Here is an 18,641-nt window from a genome sequence, read left to right on the forward strand (position 1 = left end):
TGTACTACATACATTTGTGGGCTATTCTGTTCATTTATAATGGTTTTAAGCTTTATACATTCACGGAGGCTCATTATGTAGGATGAGCATATGAGATTTGTATTCAGTTCAGCTGAAATCTGCGTGCACATGAGGCAAAAAGCAAACAGTCACAAATCAATGTGGTGGCGTTAGATCAGGAATCCGTTCATTTTCTTTCTTTTTTTCCTAGTCAAGCCATAACTTGTAATCGCCGCTGATCACTCCCCACTCCAGTCCTCTGCACATGTCAGAGAAAAAATTGTAAACGGGGCTGCAGAGTGGGGTGGGGTCGCCTCTTTTTATTTTGTGCTGGGATCTGGAGTTTAAACCAACTCGAGATTTTTATTCTCTTTAAAAACAGGAGGGGAAAACCTGAGTGCATGGAAAAAATTAATATTCTGCTTTTAGAGCGGCACTCGGCTCCTGCGATGGAGTCATTTAGGTTGGGCAAATGGCCTTTGGAATTAATGGCCCTGCACTTCCCTCAGAAGGCTTGTCTTTAAACCCATTACCTGTGACTCTAATAATCTTACAGGGCAGCAATCTCTTATTAGAAACCCTTCTCATCATGGGTCATGATGTTCTTTTACATGTTGTACTTACTGTTTCATTTTGTTGCTATAGGTTTTTAAAGGTTTTGGTACATTTTGTTCTTTCGCTGACATTTTCTAGGCACTAAACTCACACCCACTAAAAGATTGACATTAATCTCCTGCAATATCAATTAGGTCCTGCTTCTAATTCTGCTCTGTTCTTGGAAGTGCTAACGCTGCGTGGAGGGAAGGAATGGAAACAAGGCATCCACAGAGGGAATTTCCCAGGGAGGGGGGAGTACATATGACAGGCTGTATCACATCTTTAAACGAATCCCTCCCTGTATCACTATTGACTTTTATAAAACAATATTATGGCAACGTACATAGGTGACTTAAGAAAACACCTTAAGAAAACAAAGGTAGGTTGACTGGCCCTGATACACAAAAGGGGTAACATGAAAAATGTTTCAAAGAATGACAGAAATCAGGTTTTTTAAAAAAATCTCTCCCATGATCAGTAAGATAGTTATGTACATAAGAACATGACATGCATTCCAGCAACTTAAAGTTAAACTAGCAACAGAGCCCCCCCCCTTTTTAAAGGGCCCTAGAAAACGGAGTGCAGGAACGCTGGCCTTCCTGCCATAGTGGCACTCTCTGGAGGCTGTATTGGCAATGACTCAGTTGCGGCACCCTCTGGAGGCTGTATTGGCAACAACTCAGTGAGTCGTCGCCAATACAACTTGCTTTTTATAAGGAAAGATGTGGTACTTACAAAGGGTAGTTGTATCTCTGGAGTAACTCTGCTTAGGATTTCACTGTAAGTCTCTAAAGATTGTCTTTAGTGGGAAAATGGTACCTTGACTATGAAGATTTTTTAAAAAAAACATTTATTTAGTTTTTCAAATATAACAGTAACAAACAAAACATTAACAGTGAAACTTGTTTTCCAACATTCATTCGTAGCTTTTTATACATCAATATCAGTTATGCCGTTATAACAATAAGGTAATTAGCTGAGTTTGTTACTTTATTCTGGATGGTGAGCAGTACATGAAAATAGATTAATTTGATTTTTCTTGCATAGATCAAAGAAGTCCTTGAAAATCCACAGCTGCTTACTGTGATCAAAATAGAAGAAGCTGGAGATGAAATTGTGAGCAACGCAATTTCTTTTGCTCTTTATAAAGGTACGATTTCTATCGGTTTCCTAACAATGGGTTGGATCTTGCAATCCATCAGTGGAAGGCACCAGCAGATCAGAGATCTTCCCTGCTTTCTCCTCCCCACAGCAATCCTTTCTGATCCTCTAAAATTTAATTCCTAGAGATGCAGAGGCGGGAAGGCAGCATCATATAGCCAGATCTTATCAGTTCTCAGTAGCTAAGCAGGGTCAGTACGTGGATGGGGGACCACCAAGGAAGACTTTGCAGAGGAAGGCACTGGCAAAATCACTTCTACTTTTCACATGCTTTGAAAGCCCCTTGCTGGGGTCACCATAAGTTGGTTGTGTCTTGACAGCAGATGTGTAGGTGGGGATGCAGGACCCACAAGGAGAAATAGTCATGTGCACCATTGGAGGGTGGCAAAACCATTGCAGAGCTGCACTGGTAGAAGTGGGAGAAGATAGACATTTTACATCCATGTCCTCTACCCCCAGTGATTAGTTGTCCTGGGTTCGGGGGCGGGGGACTGCTGGTTTGAAGGCAGAGCGAGAAAGATCCACGATCCATGGACATGCCGGCTGTTGGATCCAACCCAGCATTTAAACATTGTGATTTAGTGAATTTTTTAAAAGTCACCTTGAGTTTATAAGCATGCCCTTGTATTATTTATTTATTTACAAGGTTTGTACCCTGCCTTTCCGTCCTCGTAAGGCCACCAAGGCAGCTAACAAACTAAAATTAAAATCTCAACTAAAAAACCATTAAAATCAGTACACACATCATTAAAACAATTGAAATCCCTGAATTCTTCTCCTGAATTTAGTCAGGCAGGTTGTTTAGCTTAGAGAGCAGAGAAATGAAAATCAGAAACAGCCCAGAATGCTATTTTAAGGCTTGTGCTACATAGACTGTCTTCTCCACTTGTAGCTTTCAGCACCAACGAGCAGGATAAAGATAACTGGAACGGGCAACTTAAATTGCTTTTGGAATGGAACCAGCTCGACTTGGCAAGTGAAGATATTTTTACCAATGATCGGAGGTGGGAGGTAAGTAAAACACCAACACGTTGTTTCCAAACGGCCAAAACCATCCAGCAGGTGGGGATCCGGCCTGCTCCTCAAGGCTGGACAGCTGGGCACTCTGTTGCTATATTCAGGGGAAACTTGGAGGGGAATTCTGTCTGTAAAATCAGTTTCCTTTTTTTGCCAAGAAGGGGAATAACAGGATGGAACTGGTTGTAGTCAGCTGAGTACTGCCTTTCCCACCACAATGCTCTTGCATCCATTTGATCAGTGACTTTGTCATGTGCTGCACATCTTGCTGTAACTGGCACATATACCCAACCATCTGCATGCATAAGTTTCCCTGCATTCCTTTCTTTTCCTGCAGCCCCTTCAAACCCTCAGGGGAAAAAATCATTAATAATAAGGATCTTAATGTGGCAATAATGAAAAAACGGTTTCTGAAATTCAAATGAAAATGAACTCTGGGTATATACGAGTGAAAGAGAGATCTGAGCTTTCACTGGGCATTTTATGTTCAGCGGAGATAACATTTTATGTTATTTTCAGCTGAGATTCTCGTAGGCTGTCGTAACAATGAATTACATTTTGTGTAGCAGCCAAGAAACAGAACAGTTTGCCCACTGCAGGAACTCTTCTGTTTTCAAGACGGATAAACAGTCGTACTGTTTCTTGTTCCATGCCAGTCTGCTGACCTTCAGGATGTCATGTTTACTGCCCTGGTGAAGGACAGACCGAAATTTGTTCGCCTCTTTCTGGAAAACGGCTTGAACCTGAGGAAGTTTCTCACCCATGATGTTTTGACTGAGCTCTATACCAACAATTTTAGCAGTCTGGTGTTTAAAAATCTGCAGATTGCCAAGAACTCATACAATGACAGTCTCCTTACGTTTGTGTGGAAGATGGTGGAGGATTTCAGGAAAGGGGTCAAAAAAGAGGACAAAAATATAAAAGAAGATACAACGGAGATACAACTGCTGGTAGGTAAAGCATCAGCTCATTTAGAATGAGTGTGGATGAAGTCTATAGCAGGGGTGGCCAAACTGCGGCTCGGGAGCCACATGTGGCTCTTCTAGACATACTGTGCGGCTCCTGGAGGTCTCTGAGTATCGCCGTGGCCATACATTTTATTTTAGTCTAGTTTATTACCCTCCTTTTCCTTCTTTTTTTCCATGTATTTCCCTCCCTTTTCCTTTTCTCCTTCCTTCTTTCTTTCTATGTCTTTCATATTTTCAATAAAAATGTTGGGGTTGCCAGGTCTGACTCCGAAAATACCTGGGGACTTTGGGGGTGAAGCCTAGCAAGGATGTGATGTGACTTTTGTGATGTCACTTCCAAGCCAAAGGTCAGGAGATGGCTCTTCCCAAGCTCCACCCCTTCCGATGATGTCACTTCCAGCATACTGCACCAAAACCCCACCCCCTTCTGTGCCCTTTCAGGACACTCCCCCAAACCCACCTCCTCATCTGAAGTCACTTCAATGCATCATGTCTTGTGGCTCTCAAACATCTGACGTTTATTCTATATGGCTCTTACGTTAAGCAAGTTTGGCCACCCCTGGTCTATAGTATTAAATTCCAAGTGAAACATGACAAGTCCGAGTGCCGAGTTAGTAAGCGACTTAACTGTGGCTTTCTTCTTGCACGCTTTATGTCTTTCCAGGAAGTCTCTCCAATTCCAAGGCATCCTCTGCAGGCTCTCTTTATTTGGGCAGTTCTTCAGAACAAAAAGGAACTTTCCAAAGTGATATGGGAACAGGTGCGTCTGGTTTTCAGCGCAACGTTGTTAATGATCCGCACATTAAAGAGTGAACAGGCTGGCTCTGGGGTCCCGACCCTATGTCAGATGTAACGGTCAGACATGAGTTGCAGGTTCTCCTCAAAATAGAAAAGAGTCCAGTAGCACCTTTAAGACTAACCAACTTGATTGTAGCATAAGCTTTCAAGAACCACAGGTCTCTTCGTCAGATGCATTGTCAGATGCATCTGATGATGCAAAGTTCTCTTTGACAGATGCAATCTGACGAAGAGACCTGTGGTTCTCGAAAGCTTATGCTACAATCAAGTTGGTTAGTCTTAAAGGTGCTACTGGACTCTTTTCTATTTTGCAACTACAGACTAACACGACAAACTCCTCTGGATCTATGACCCGGTTCTCCTCAGGATTTGAGTCCAGTGGCACCTTAGAGACCAACAAGATTTTCAGGGTGTATGCTTTTGAGAGGCAGAGCTTGTGTCTGCAGAAGAGAGCTCTTACTCTTGGAAGCTTACACCCTGAAAATCTTGTTGGTCTCTAAGGTGCTGCTGGACTCAAATCCTGAGGTTCTTCTCAGTTTTTGCATGTGTGGTGCCTGATTTGGATCTTGAATGTGATACATACAGGCTTCAACCTTCCCTCCTGCACTGTTTCCCCAGGGATACATGTGGTTTCTTTAGCAGGTCAAATATTTCGCACACACACACCAGACTTTCAGGCTAGGAAAATGGCATCAGGACAAACATGGAAGCCCCTTCTCTGTGTAGGCCCAGCCCAATTACTACCAGGCCGTGAAAAAAACATGCAACTCATGTCTGACTGTTAAGTCTGAGAGAAGATAGGAACCCCTGATTGCTTCAAAATGTGTGCTTGCAAATAAGCTTGTCCTGTTTATTTATTTGTTTATGTATATATGTATGTTATTTATGGTCCGCCTTTCTCACTGAGACTCAAGGCTGATTACTCAGAGTAAGTTGATACACTCATCTGGATGGAGCATCTAATAAACAATGCTATAAAACTTGTATTGTAGAAATCTGGAATCAATTGGAAATGTGAAATCAAAACTGAAGTGAAAAGTATTAACACAGCACATCAAACGAAGCAAAAATTACATAGTAGAGGCCTACTTACAGCAGCAAGCAGCATAAGCTATATTAGTACAGACTAGTGTTTCCCAACATGTGGATCGGTACCCCAAAATGGGTCCCTCAAAGCCTCTGAAAGTGGGTCGCTGGCCAGCCTTCCCTAATGGCCACTTCTGTCTTTTGTGTCATCCTTTCGCTCCTTGTCCTTCTTATCAACTTCTCAACTTCTCGCCTTCCACCTTATTTTGTGATAATAATGGGCAGGGGTGGGGACTAGTAACTTTGTGGTTGAACCACAAAGAACTACAATGCCAAGACCACGGCCATACAACCCGGAAAATCTACAACAACGAATATTCTCCAGCCGTGAAAGCCTTCGACAATATATTTTTGATTGTCGCTGGAAGGAGGGGGGAAAGGCTGGAGAGTTGTCAGGAGCTGTTCAAATGCTGCTGATCGGGCTCCACCTGGGGTATTGTGTGCAGTTCTCATGGCCTCACTTTGAAAAGGATGTGGACAAACTGGAACGGGTGCAGAGGAGAGCAACCTGGATGATCAGGGGCCTGGAGACCAAATTCTAGGAGGAAAGACTGAGGGACCTGGGAATGTTCCGTTTGGAGAAGAGGAGATGGTCACCAAGATCTGAAAAGCCTTGGGTTGGCCTTGGATGGGTCACCATGCCAAGTAGACTTCGACTTGTGGATCATGATAACAAAAAGGTAGGGAACTACTGGTACAGACCATAGTCCCTAAACCTTTATCCAATTCACTTCTAAAGCTAGGATGGAGCAAAACTTGGCCTAGACATTTTAAATGAAAGTTTAGGGAAACTTTCTAAAGCCAGCTCAGCAACAAAGCAAACTGCCTAAGGGATTTGTAGAGTCTCCTTCATAGTGGTCCTTAAGAAATGTTGAAGAGTGGCTTCATTGCCAGCTCTTCTTTCTTACAAAGTGAACGGGAAGTGATGAATAATGCCAGTCCCCCAGCCCTAAGACAGTTTCCAGCCATTGCAGCCAGATGTTTGGCACGCCTTTAAAATTCCAAGCATTGTGAAAGAAAGTAGAAATGATGCTCCCGTATGATTTCTCAGACAAGGCTCCAGAGAACGGAGTTCTTTTAAATTATGCAGTTGCATTGGTGTTTGGGGACATGAATAGATTTTACTGGAAAACAATATCAGAGTGACAGTGACTTGCCAGTAATGCTGTTTGTAACCTGGCAATTCTGTATCTTTGCAGACTAGAGGCTGCACTTTAGCCGCACTGGGGGCAAGCAAGCTCCTGAAAAGCCTGGCTAAGGTAAAGAACGATATCAATGCCGCGGGGGAATCAGAGGAGCTGGCAAATGAGTATGAGACCAGAGCCGTGGGTAAGTTCCAATAAAAGAGGTTCAAAGCCCAGGGTAGATGAAATGCAAACACACACAAGGGGAGAACGGGACCGATTGAGGTTTAATTTAAAATTTTAGTTTTGAATTCAGTACCAGTGTGAAACACGCAGACATAAGGACGCTAGATGATTTCAAGGTTAATGCTGAAATGACAAGTGGTGAGTCGGAACCAGAATTTTATTATATTTGGCCATTGGCCTTTATAGGTTTACAGAACCCGAAGGTACAATAGTTCATCAAAACGTTTAAATCTTGTGGTAACATTAGTTTTAAACAGTTAAAGAAATAGGCGATTCCAACCTAGCTTTTGTTGACTTGGCTGCTGCGTTTGACTCGCTAAACTGAACATTGATAAGAGGTACAAGTAGTGGAAGTCATTACACATTTTGAGTGATGTAATCCCATCAGCCTATATCTTTGGAACCTGTACATTCTCATTGCATGCCAAATATGGTCAGCCAGCAGCTGGATGGATGGCAGGGCTTTCAGCCGCAGTGCACAGGGAACACAGGAGAAATGACCGCGGAGGGTGGCTCGTCTTATGCACTGACCATTGGCTTCAACATCTCGCCCTAGAGTGGCACTCTTGAATGTAGCTCACTGGGAATGAATAGCCTGGAGCTATTTTGTCAGAATCAACAAGCTAAGACAATACTGTTGTGACGGGGAAGGATGGAGAGGGGAAAGGGCAAGGAGGTGGGAAAGGGAGAACCTGGACCCCATGGTGGTCTTGTTGGGCAAAGTTCAACACCGTTTCGGCCCAGGCGCTCTTTGGCAGTGCTGCCACCAACCTGGAGGTGGTGGATAGTGCCCTCAAGTCATAGCTGATTTATGGCGACCCCTGGTGGGGCTTTCATGGCAAGAGACTAACAAAGGTGGTTTGCCATTGCCTGCCTCTGCAACCCTGGTCTTCGCTGGAAGTCTCCCATCCGATTACTGACCAAGGCTGACCCTGCTTAGCTTCTGAGATCTGACAAGATCAGGTTCACCTGGACTATCCACCAACCTGGGGGGTACCTTAAAACTGCAAGGGACCCTTTCATGCCACCCCCAGGTCAAGTTAAGCATGTGTGTTGTGTGCATGCTTATGTGTGCGCTTCCGTATATTAGTGGGACCAGCCATATCTTCTTCTTGGGAAAGTTTGAAGCCCCTTTACTATACCCAGCGCTGTCCTGATATTAATCCAGAACTGCAAATGCTGGAACTGAGAAAACGGTCATGTTGTATCTGGCACAAGCTGGGGTCCTCAGACACAGCCCGATAGTTGTAATAGCTATGCAAATAATGAAAACAGATTCTTTCTTGGTAGAGTTAAAGGATAAGAGATTGGAGGATTTACTCTGTATGGATTTTTGTCATTTTAAGAGTTGTTCACAGAATGCTACAGCAGTGATGAAGATCTGGCCGAACAACTGTTGATATATTCTTGTGAGGCGTGGGGTGGCAGCAATTGCCTGGAACTTGCTGTGGAAGCCAAAGACCAGCAGTTCATCGCTCAGCCAGGAGTCCAGGTAAAACCTCAGAAGGAAAGGTGGGTCGCCAAGATGGGTACGTTTTATTCAGTGACGTAGGATCAATATACACCCTCTACCTGTGGCTTCTTAAGATACTGATTTAAGAAGTGAACATGGATTGCAAACTTGATGCGATACGCGTCATGCTGTCAAGAATGCTCTAGAGAGTAAAGCCCAAACTAAACATAAATAATGGTAGCCTGGAAGGCCCCTTAAATGTGAAAAGCAGTATCTGGGAGGAATGATCGGGAGCACAGAAGTAGCAGGGCACAAAATCTGCACAGGGGAGAAATTCGGCAAGGGGAACAGCTGACGGGGAAACAGCTCAAGAGCTCCCTGATGCTGCCGCCTCTCCCAACCGTCCTACAGAAAGTGACTTTTCTCCCTTTAAGGTCCTGTCTCGTGGCCCCTTACATGCCCAGGGTAATGCTGATCCCCCACTTTGGGGTCAGGAAGCAATTTCCCCCAGGGCACTAGGCTAGGGATCCTGACAGTGTTTTGCCATCTTCTGGGCATGGAGCAGGGGTCACTGAGAGCGGGACCACAAGTGACTCCTGACACAGGTTGGACACTTGCCAGCTTCCCTCAAGTTTTGATGGGGAATGTAGGCAGCTTGGCGGAATGTTGGACAAGTGACAGTTGAAAAGTCCGTTGGACAGCAGTCAGAGAGCCAAGCTGCAAGACCAGGATGCCTACATTGCCCATCAACACTTGAGGGAAGCTGACTAGTGTCCAACCTGTGTCAGGTGTCACTTGTGGTCCCGCTCTGAGGGTGTGTGGGGGGAGGTAGTTGTGAATCCCCTCCATTGTGCAGGGGGTTGGACTAGATGATTCTGGAGATGATTCTGGAGGTCCAGTCTAGTCCTATGATTCTATTACCATTACTTGCCAGTTGCAATGGCAGAGAATGGGTCCTTCCTGGCATCATGCTAGCTGTGTCTTCCTGGTTCAAGCAGCAATTTTGAAAAGAATTCAAAGAGCGTCAGGAGTAAGCAGAGCTCTGTGCTACCAGGAAGAGTGGAAAGCTCCCTCGAGGTTCTCAGTCAGAAGTCCCAAGAAGAGTGCCGTGACTCACTAGATACAGCACACTCCAAGTTCCGTGACTAGCTGTGGTCTTTACAGTAGGTCCTTTGGGGAGGCCGGCCTGTAGTACCTCCCTGCCCTGCATTTTGAGACGCAATGTTTAGCTGCTTAAAAACCTTTTGATCAATTAAAAAGATGTGCTCAATTAATCAGGCAGTCAGCGGGCTTTTCCGCACATTCGGCTTATTCCTGATTAATTTTCTTAATAGTCGATCCCCAAACACTGAAATCAGTTTGGGGACGGTTCTTCTGCATGTCTGCCCTCCTCTTGCATTTTTACAGTCGTGGAGTCAGTTTATTCTCTTCTGCATGTGACTTAAATAATCAGGATTTTCAAGGGAAGGTGCTGTCATCATCAATGGCATCACTGATGACATCACAGCAATCCATCCCCCGGTTAAGTTTTTTTTTTTGTGCATGTTTATAATGTTATATTGATAGAAGTGCTGATTTTTTTTTAAAAACCGTCAAAAATGAACACATGGGGAAGTCTGTATGGGGAAGCCTGAAAGGGGAGTTGTTCTGTCACCCATGCCTAAGCCCCTCGCAGTCCAAACTGGAGAGTCCTGCCTGGATTGGCCCAGAGCCAGGAGGTCGAGGCAGGCACTAGTGGGGCAAACCAACCTCTGTTGGGACAGAGCCCAGAGCAACAGCAGCTACATGCTTTACAAACCACTCTGCTTTTTCTGGCACCAGAAGTGGGACCCCCCCACCCCCAGGACTTTTGCAGTTTTTTAAAAAAGTGGTCATTCTCATAGTGTTACAGCAGCCTACCATTTTAACAATATATGCAGCAGATTCTCTGAATTTCAGCTTTCATTTTTTTTTAAAAAAAATAAGCCCTTTCCCTTGCAGAGATATAAGAGAAAAGGCATGTCTCTACAATGGGACACTAGAGAATTACTTTTTTAAAAAATGAAAGTTGGGAATTCAGAAAATCTGCTGCATGTATTGTTACAATGTTACAATTAAAATCATGATTAAAATGATAGAAAACAAAACTAGGAAGGGAGGGAGGAAGGAGAAAGGGTGGTTTGGTGATGATGGTGAACGTCCGGTAATCAAAAAGTGTGTTGGAAATGGTTGGGAGTGAGTGGGACAAACAAAACTGAAAGAATCATTACGTAGGAGGGAAAAAATTGACTCAAAACTGGCTTCAAGAAAAAGTTCGGGGTGTGGGTGGTTAGGTTGGTTTTGTTCTGCATTTTTAACAAAATCAATTCAGCACAAAAATTGTGGGAGGCAGGTGCCATTGTATAAAAGACCCTCCTTCCTTCCATCTCAGGGCCAAGCTACAAGTGACGAATGACACTTGAACAGCAAGCGAACAGACGTAGTGATCAAGTGGAGCGCAAGCGGAGAGCAAGCGAACAGGGAGGAATACACGTGAGTCTGTTCACTTGCCGTTCAAGTGTCATTCGTCACTTGTAGCTTGGCCCTCAGACATAGGAGGAAATGCCTCTTCTGTGATACTGCCTCCAATGTCACGTGTTCAGGTCAACCCATAACAAAGAAAATATGCTTTTTTTCTCTTTAGAAATATGTGCAGTTGATTAACACATATACTGTTAAGCAGCAAAGGAATCCTGAGGTTGGTGCTATCCTGTGCTTTTCCGTTGCGGGTTCAGAGCAGCTTAGACAAAGTGTCCAGGAGGCCTCTTGTCTTGGCAGAGCCAAAGTAGCTTGAAGGCTACAGAAAGGTGCTCTACGCCTTCAGAAATCTTCCTCTGAATACTAACCATTATTCTTCCGCTCATAAGAGGAGGGCATGTCTGGATCAGATTTGCTGACCACATTGAATCTTTTTGTTTCTTTCAGAATTTTCTTTCGAAACAGTGGTACGGAGAGATCTCCAGAGACACTAAAAACTGGAAGATCATCTTGTGCCTTTTCCTTTTCCCTTTAATAGGCTGTGGCTTCATCTCCTTCAGGTAAATTATTCTCAATTAGCAGAATGTTTTTTCTTTTTAAAAAAAGAAAAATCATTTCTGTGCTGCTTTTACCCTTTTGTAAATGCTGGGCGTGTGTGTTTGCAGGCAGCCTCCTTCCTCTAGGTTTGTTTCCCCATGAACCATTCCAAGGGTTTAAAGAACCTGCTGTAGTTTGGTACATGTGAATGCCTCTTGCTGAGGGAGGGCAATTACAGTTACAGTTCTTCGGGTTGCGCCATGGACACGGTCACCTATCGGAGAGCATCACATTGTGGAGGACGAGTCTCCGTCATTGTCCCACCCACTTTTTTGACACTTGCTTTAAACAATGTATTTCTTTCATAATGAAACGACAGTGTTCCTGTACTACATTCCAGGTCTACTATGACCGTTTTAGTGGAAATACATGTTGTGAATTAGCTGGGGATGCTCAAGTGCAGGATTTTATGTACGGTCCTCAATTCACATGCAGACTGTCTCTTGCTCGGCACACATGAATGCCGCTTTCGTGGGAGCTCCCTTTGTGTGATTGCATTTGCAAGTGAGCACGAATGCCACCATCAAGTCGGGAGGGCAGAGCTCCAATTCAGCTTCACAGTGAGTGTGACTACAAGTGACTTTCTTCACGTGGAGAACACTAGATTTTTCTCGCAAGGTTACCTGCGAAGTGAAGTCCGAGTGGTCCTTCCCCTCTCTGTTAGAATCGCTGCCTGAAGAGCTACAAGAGGGCTTCGTTTGGGGGCAGGCAGCTGCTACTTTCTCCCAGGGCATCTTGTGGGGGTGCCTGCTCCCAGGGAGCTACTCTGGAGAAAGCAGCCGCGTCAGTAAAGCTTCAGCCACAGCAACAGTGGAAGGATCTGCTGCAGATTCTTCTGCTATCGCTGCGGCTGAAGCTTCACCGATGCTGCCACTTCCAGAGCAGCTCCCCAGGAGCAGGCAGCCTGCAGGACACCTGGGAGAAAGTAGCAGCTGCCCGCCCCCAAATGAAGCCCTCTTGTGGCTCTTAAGGCAGCAATTCTAACAGAGAGCGGAAGGACCACTCGGACTTCACTTCCCAGGTAACCTTGTGAGAAAAATCTAGTGTTCTCCACATGAAGAAAGTCACTTGTAGCTTTGCTCAGTGAGAACTCTCAGGGAGGGCCAATGTAGAACAAGTACTGTAGGCTCCTCTGCCTTGCCAATTTGCATTTCTTTAAGGTGTGAGAAAGTGTCAAGATCTGCATTTCAACGAATGGATGCGGGAGGTAGGGGAAAATAGGAATTTGGCAGTTGTAAACAGCCTGCAAAACTTTTAACAATTGAGGAGAAACTGATATCGAATGCGTGAACGTACTCATATGGAGTAAATTGAAGTGTGACTGTGCAAGTGAGTGCATGGAAAGTTGGAGAGGGGACACGTGAAATCAGGTTCACTTGAGCACCCCCAGGTACTTCGTAATGTGTATTTCCACTCTTTGTGGCAGAGCAGCCTGATGGTGATGGGCCCATGGCCCAAGACCAAAACTCTCAAGAGCCCACGAAGGAAGCACAGGAGATTGTGCCTGGCTTAAGGGAGCTGGACCTTGAACTCGGTGTAAAAAAATCAGACCTCTTCCCCAGCCTGGTCAGGCGAGTCCAGCCATGCACGAGTAATCTGGGCAGGGCTTTTTTTCAGCAGGAATGCAGTGGAAAGGAGTTCCGGAACCTCTTGAAAATGGTCACATGGCTGGTGGCCCCGCCCCCTGATCTCCAGACAGAAGGGAGTTTAGATTGCCACTGAGCAGCGCGGAGGGCAATCTAAACTCCCCTCTGTCTGGAGATCAGGGGGCGGGGCCACCAGCCATGTGACCATTTTCTCCGAGGGCAACCCACTGAGTTCCACCACCTCTTTCCCCAGAAAAAAAGCCCTGAATCTGGGTAACCCTCTGGTGCACCTTCAGAGGGTCACAAGGTTGGAACTGGTTTAAGGAGAGATGCAGGTGGAGCCAGAGCAGCGAAAGGGGTCAGTCCACTATGCTTGGAGTGAGTGCACAGGAATTCTTTAAAGGCAGTAGCTCAATAGGTTGGAGCTGGAAATGAGAAGAAGGGTGAAGTAACTCATCCCATGTGAGAAGCACATGAAACACTTTAACCAGTAGGAGTATTTGCAAGGTGAAAGTAAAGGAAGATTTGGAGAACAACTGTTGCTATGCCAAGTGGGTTTCTGTTGGGCCTGGAGGGATGCATCATCGACCACTACCTATCTTGTTATCTTGAAGCAGATCTTGAAATGGAGAGGGAAATAAGGGAGGTTTCCAAAGGAGAGAATGTTTTAATAACACCATTAAATTCAGCATTCATGACAATGGAATGTTGCCCTCAAGGTCCAAATCAATCACTTTTGATTTCAAAAGGGGGAACATTGCAAAAATGAGGGTACTAGTCAGAAGGACGTTAACAAGGAGACTCCTGGAAACTACAACTAGGCCCAAAGGGAATGCATACCTCAAGCATAACCCAAGCTAAGGAAGCCATACAAAGCAAAAAGACTTCCTTTAAAAAGTAATGGATGGGCTGGATCAAAATGGAATTGGTTCGACTCCAAATTTCTAAAATGAGGAAATCTGGTCAGGCGATTTCAAAGGAAGATTTCAAAGAAAAATTGGGTAAAGAGGAATTAAGAGAATTTCTCTTAAAAATACTAATTCAAGATGGCATACAGCCAAGAGTTCTTAAGGAACTTAAATATGGAATTGTGGATTTACTAACCAATATATGTAAATTTCATTCGTAGGGTCACCATAGGTCAGAGGCGACTTAATGGCACTTAACACATACGTATAGTAAAGAGTCCAGTAGCACCTTTAAGACTAACCAACTTGATTGTATCATAAATGTTCGAGAACCACTGCTTGAAAAAGAGCTTTATTATTTTGCAACTACAGACTAACATGGCCAACTACTCTGGATCTACACACACTTATGTAACTTATTGCTAAAATTGGCCTCCATGCCAGAGAACTGGAAAGTGGCAAATGTCACAACAATTTTTTTAAAAAGGGCCCAGAAAGGATGTAGGGAATTACAGTCTAGTTAGTCTAACTTCCATCCCAGGGGAATGAATAGAACTGGTTATTAAATATAGAAATGTTAAGCATATAGAAGAACAACCCCTGCTGAGATAAAAATCAGCATGGCTTCTACAAAATGAAGTCCTGCCTCACCAACCTTTTGAAGTCCTTTGAGCAGGTTCACATGGACTTTGAAAAACGGGATAAGAGTATAATTTTTTTAAAAAAATGTAAAACTGCCATGCAAGAACATTTGTTTTAGGAAGTATGAAATTATCCTAATAATTTTGTTTCTTGGATTGCCTAGGAAAAAGCCAGTAGAGAGGAGCAAAAAGCTGGTCTTATACTATGCCTCGTTCTTCACGTCACCCTTTGTGGTTTTCTCTTGGAATGTCATCTTCTACATCGCCTTCCTCCTGCTCTTCGCCTACGTCCTGCTCATGGATTTCCAGAAGGAGCCCACGATGCTGGAACTGGTCCTTTACGTGCTGGTCTTCATCCTGCTTTGTGATGAAGTGAGACAAGTAGGGAGTGCTTAGAAATCAAAACCGTTTTATTTCCAGGGAGATTATTCCAGGACCAGGAAGAGGTGGAGATTCTGTGGAGTTCAGATCCAATGTTTTCTCCTTCCGTTTTGATTTTCATTCCGTCCCCACTAAAGTGTCTGGAATTATGTCTTTATTGTAGGATACACACACAAAATCTGTGTGTGGATCTTCAGTGAAATATGCCGACTTCCGTATCTGCAGTGAAATATGCCATTGCTTCTGTGGTGTCCCACTGTTTTGCAAGGTTTGTTACTGGCTTCAGTTTCCTGGTTGAGAGCCAGCTGCACACAGAAACAAGGAAGACATGGAAGATTAATTGGATAAACTTTGTTAACTTAGCATGATCTGCCCGTGGTAAAGGCATTAAACGACAATTAACTAATCTTTTATGTGAAAAGTGAAAAAGCTTTTGTTATTTTAAGACAATTTTTCTTTGCAATGTGGATGAAACAAATCAGCTAACAATTTTAAAAAATGTGTGGATCCATATTGTATTTCTTGAAGATAGTTTCAGGAGGGTGGCCATGTCGGTCTGCAGTAGAAAGGTAGAATTCGAGTCCAGTTGTGCTTTAAAGACCAACAAGATTTGCATAGTATAAGCTTCGGAGAGTTAAAGATCCCTTCATCTGTTCATTCACAAATTCAGAACAATGGACCGCACCCCATACAACATAGGATTCTTATCTCACTATGGATGTTATTTCTGCATTTCTTACCCCTAAGCATTTCTCTCCTGTTCTGATCAAGTTGATTTCATTTTGCATTGTACCTTTGTATCTTCTGATTCCCTTCTTTGCAATACCTCTCCTTCTTTCTAACTGGGATGTAAGGGCTCCGGGATCTCCATTCCTACTTATACCCGAAGAAGGGAGCTTTGATTCTCAGAAGCTAATACCTCGGAAATCTTGTTGGTTTTTGAAAATGCTACTGGACTCTCATCTTGATCATTATATACCTTGCTTAAGAATTAGTTCTTCCACTTGTATATCACTGTTAATGGAAGCAGCCGAGGGGGCACCTGCTGATACCCGGCTCTTGATATGCAGTAGCTATTAAAGAGTGAAATCAGAATAGGGTTGTGAGGTCCCGTTACCCTCTTGGCAGGAGGGGGTGACCCAGTATTCACCACTTTTCTGCTCCTGGGCTGATTTGGGCCCCAAATGGGCCTGATTCGACCTGTTCGGGGCCCAAATTGGCCCCGTGCAAAGTCCGGGAGCGCTCCTGGGGTGGCATGATTATGTCACACCCAGGAGTGACATTGTCACACCACCCCAGCAGTGTGATTGGGAGGTTTGTTCTCCTGTCTTCCCCTCCACTGGCCAGGTGAGTGGTGGCTGAGGGTGGAGGGTGGGAGTGAAGGATCCCCTGCCCCCACCAGGAGAACAGCAACCCTAACTCTAAATATTCTGAAAATATTAGAAAACGGGATACCCCTAGAGTACTGTGATGAAAATCATTTTCTCCATCTGCCAATAAACGTCACTGCTTCATTTCAGAATCAGTTATATTTGCTTGGGAGGAGAGGCAGTATTGCCACACAATCTAAGATCCGTTTTAATTTTTGACTTGTGATATATAATGTTGGTATTAGGTTAATTTAGGTTGACTGCAGCCATATGTTAATGCGATGAGAGTTTGTATGTGGATGCACATTCTTTGAGTGGGTTTGTCATAAGCCCCGATCACTGTCACATCTATGATAGGATACACACACACACACACACACACACACACACACACACACACACACACACACACACACACACACACACATATATATTTGACCAATCTCTCATGGTTACATGAGTGATTTTGTAGCATGACAGAACTTCCAATCACTTTCACAAAAAGTGTGTGCCTCATTCATTCATTCATTCATTCATTCATTCATTCATTCATTCATTCATTCATTTGCTTAAGTGGGATGAATAGTGGCTTGTATCCTACCACACCACTCAGCAAGGCCTGAAGCCTTCCTCTAGCAGAAATGCAGAGGAGTTAGCCGTGTTAGTCTGTGGTAGCAAAATCAAAAAGAGTCCAGTAGCACCTTTAAGACTAACCAATTTTATTGTAGCATAAGCTTTCGAGAATCAAGTTCTCTTCATCAGATGCATCTGACGAAGAGAACTTGATTCTCGAAAGCTTATGCTACAATAAAATTGGTTAGTCTTAAAGGTGCTACTGGACTCTTTTTGATCTAGCAGAAATGGCTCTTCGTCCTAAAAGTGGAGGGAGACTTTAAACTTTGCTGAGCCAGAGTTTATATCTCATGTCATAATAAAGTTTCTTGAGGTACATTCATGGAAAAGAAGCTCACCTGATGAGAAAATGAGCTTACAAATACGAGTCACATGAAAATACAATGTAAAAAACTGATAAATAAGAATACTTTAGATAAATGAGGAGGATGGAAATTTAACAGGGGTCAAAGAGTCTCTCTACACAAGACATCTGACATGTGAAGAACACATGTCAGGAGATGCAATGTTAGCCGGGAAGGGTAGTTTAAAAAGACAGAGCCGGTGGCAGGGCAAAGGCTTGGCTATACACTGGAGCTGTGTGAAGGGGCTCTGAAATGCCAAAAGAGAAACTTCAGCCCATTATAACTTCTCCAGGTCCAAGCCTGGCTCTGGAAGGCAGCTCCCGCCCATTTCCATTCCTCGCTGCCCTTTGGTTGCAATTCCACACAGTTTTAGACTGGAGAAGTGAAACTGACAACGTTTTCAGGGAGGCAAAGATGAAATTAACAAACCCTCTGAGGAGCCATCTCCACTAGCTCTGTCTTTTAAAACTATGCTTCCCGGCTAACATTGTGTCTCCCTACAGTTGAAGACGACACGCCGAGGCGTCTTGTGTAGAGAGACTCATAGTCTAAGGTAGCTCTTGGATAGTGTTGTCAAACATAAGGAACACTGTTGATCTAATAGAGCTGTAATGACCTGAAATAAGGTACCTATAATGCAAATGGAGATATGATGTTTTGATGCGGTGAATGTACTCAACCATTTATTTTAATATATCTATAAATCTTGTAGGTAGGAAATCTCAGAAGCTAGAATAAACTAAAGCAGGCACCACTTAGTATAAATTGCTTGGCATATTTTCCAGAAGCAAAAATCCATCTGAAATAAGTAAGTTTCTGATAAGGGAAGCATAAATCCAAGTATAATTATGGCCTGCAAGTTTATACACAATACAGTGGGCTTTACTTCTGAGAAAACATGCATAGGAGAGGGCAGCATGCTGTGAATTCTTCTTTTTGGTTCTAGATTCTTGATTTCCCAAACAGCAATTTTAATTATAAATTTTAAACAATATGCTGTTTGCTGTATGGGCTACATGTTGTTGAATATCTACTTTTTATGATGACTTTTTCCTTTTTTTTCATTAGTGGTACATGAATGGTAGTAAGTACTTTTCAGACTTGTGGAATGTTATGGATACGCTTGGGATCTTTTACTTCATAGCTGGGATTGTGTTCAGGTAAGTTTCTTCCGACTTCGGGCTGCTGTGGTGAAGCTCACAGTAATTTGATATGATAATGATGTAAGAATGATA

The 18,641-nt window shown here is 43.8% G+C and overlaps 1 protein-coding gene across 2 annotated transcripts in view; it reads left to right on the forward strand.

The window, feature by feature from the left end:
• TRPM8 (transient receptor potential cation channel subfamily M member 8) overlaps positions 1 to 18,641 on the forward strand; it is a 69,374-nt gene that overhangs the window by 20,757 nt on the left and 29,976 nt on the right. Inside the window, exons 9-17 of one of the 2 annotated variants that reach the window (XM_054977617.1) lie at positions 1,645 to 1,747; positions 2,651 to 2,769; positions 3,432 to 3,725; positions 4,408 to 4,503; positions 6,827 to 6,956; positions 8,344 to 8,489; positions 11,394 to 11,506; positions 14,843 to 15,059; positions 18,475 to 18,566. In XM_054977617.1, coding sequence (XP_054833592.1) covers positions 1,645 to 1,747; positions 2,651 to 2,769; positions 3,432 to 3,725; positions 4,408 to 4,503; positions 6,827 to 6,956; positions 8,344 to 8,489; positions 11,394 to 11,506; positions 14,843 to 15,059; positions 18,475 to 18,566 — 1,310 coding nt within the window. Of the gene's footprint in view, positions 1 to 1,644; positions 1,748 to 2,650; positions 2,770 to 3,431; positions 3,730 to 4,407; positions 4,504 to 6,826; positions 6,957 to 8,343; positions 8,490 to 11,393; positions 11,507 to 14,842; positions 15,060 to 18,474; positions 18,567 to 18,641 lie in introns of both variants that reach the window. The other variant, XM_054977626.1, reaches the window with a different exon arrangement.

Source organism: Eublepharis macularius, chromosome 1, assembly GCF_028583425.1.
Source record: "Eublepharis macularius isolate TG4126 chromosome 1, MPM_Emac_v1.0, whole genome shotgun sequence".
Lineage (NCBI taxonomy): Eukaryota > Metazoa > Chordata > Lepidosauria > Squamata > Eublepharidae > Eublepharis > Eublepharis macularius.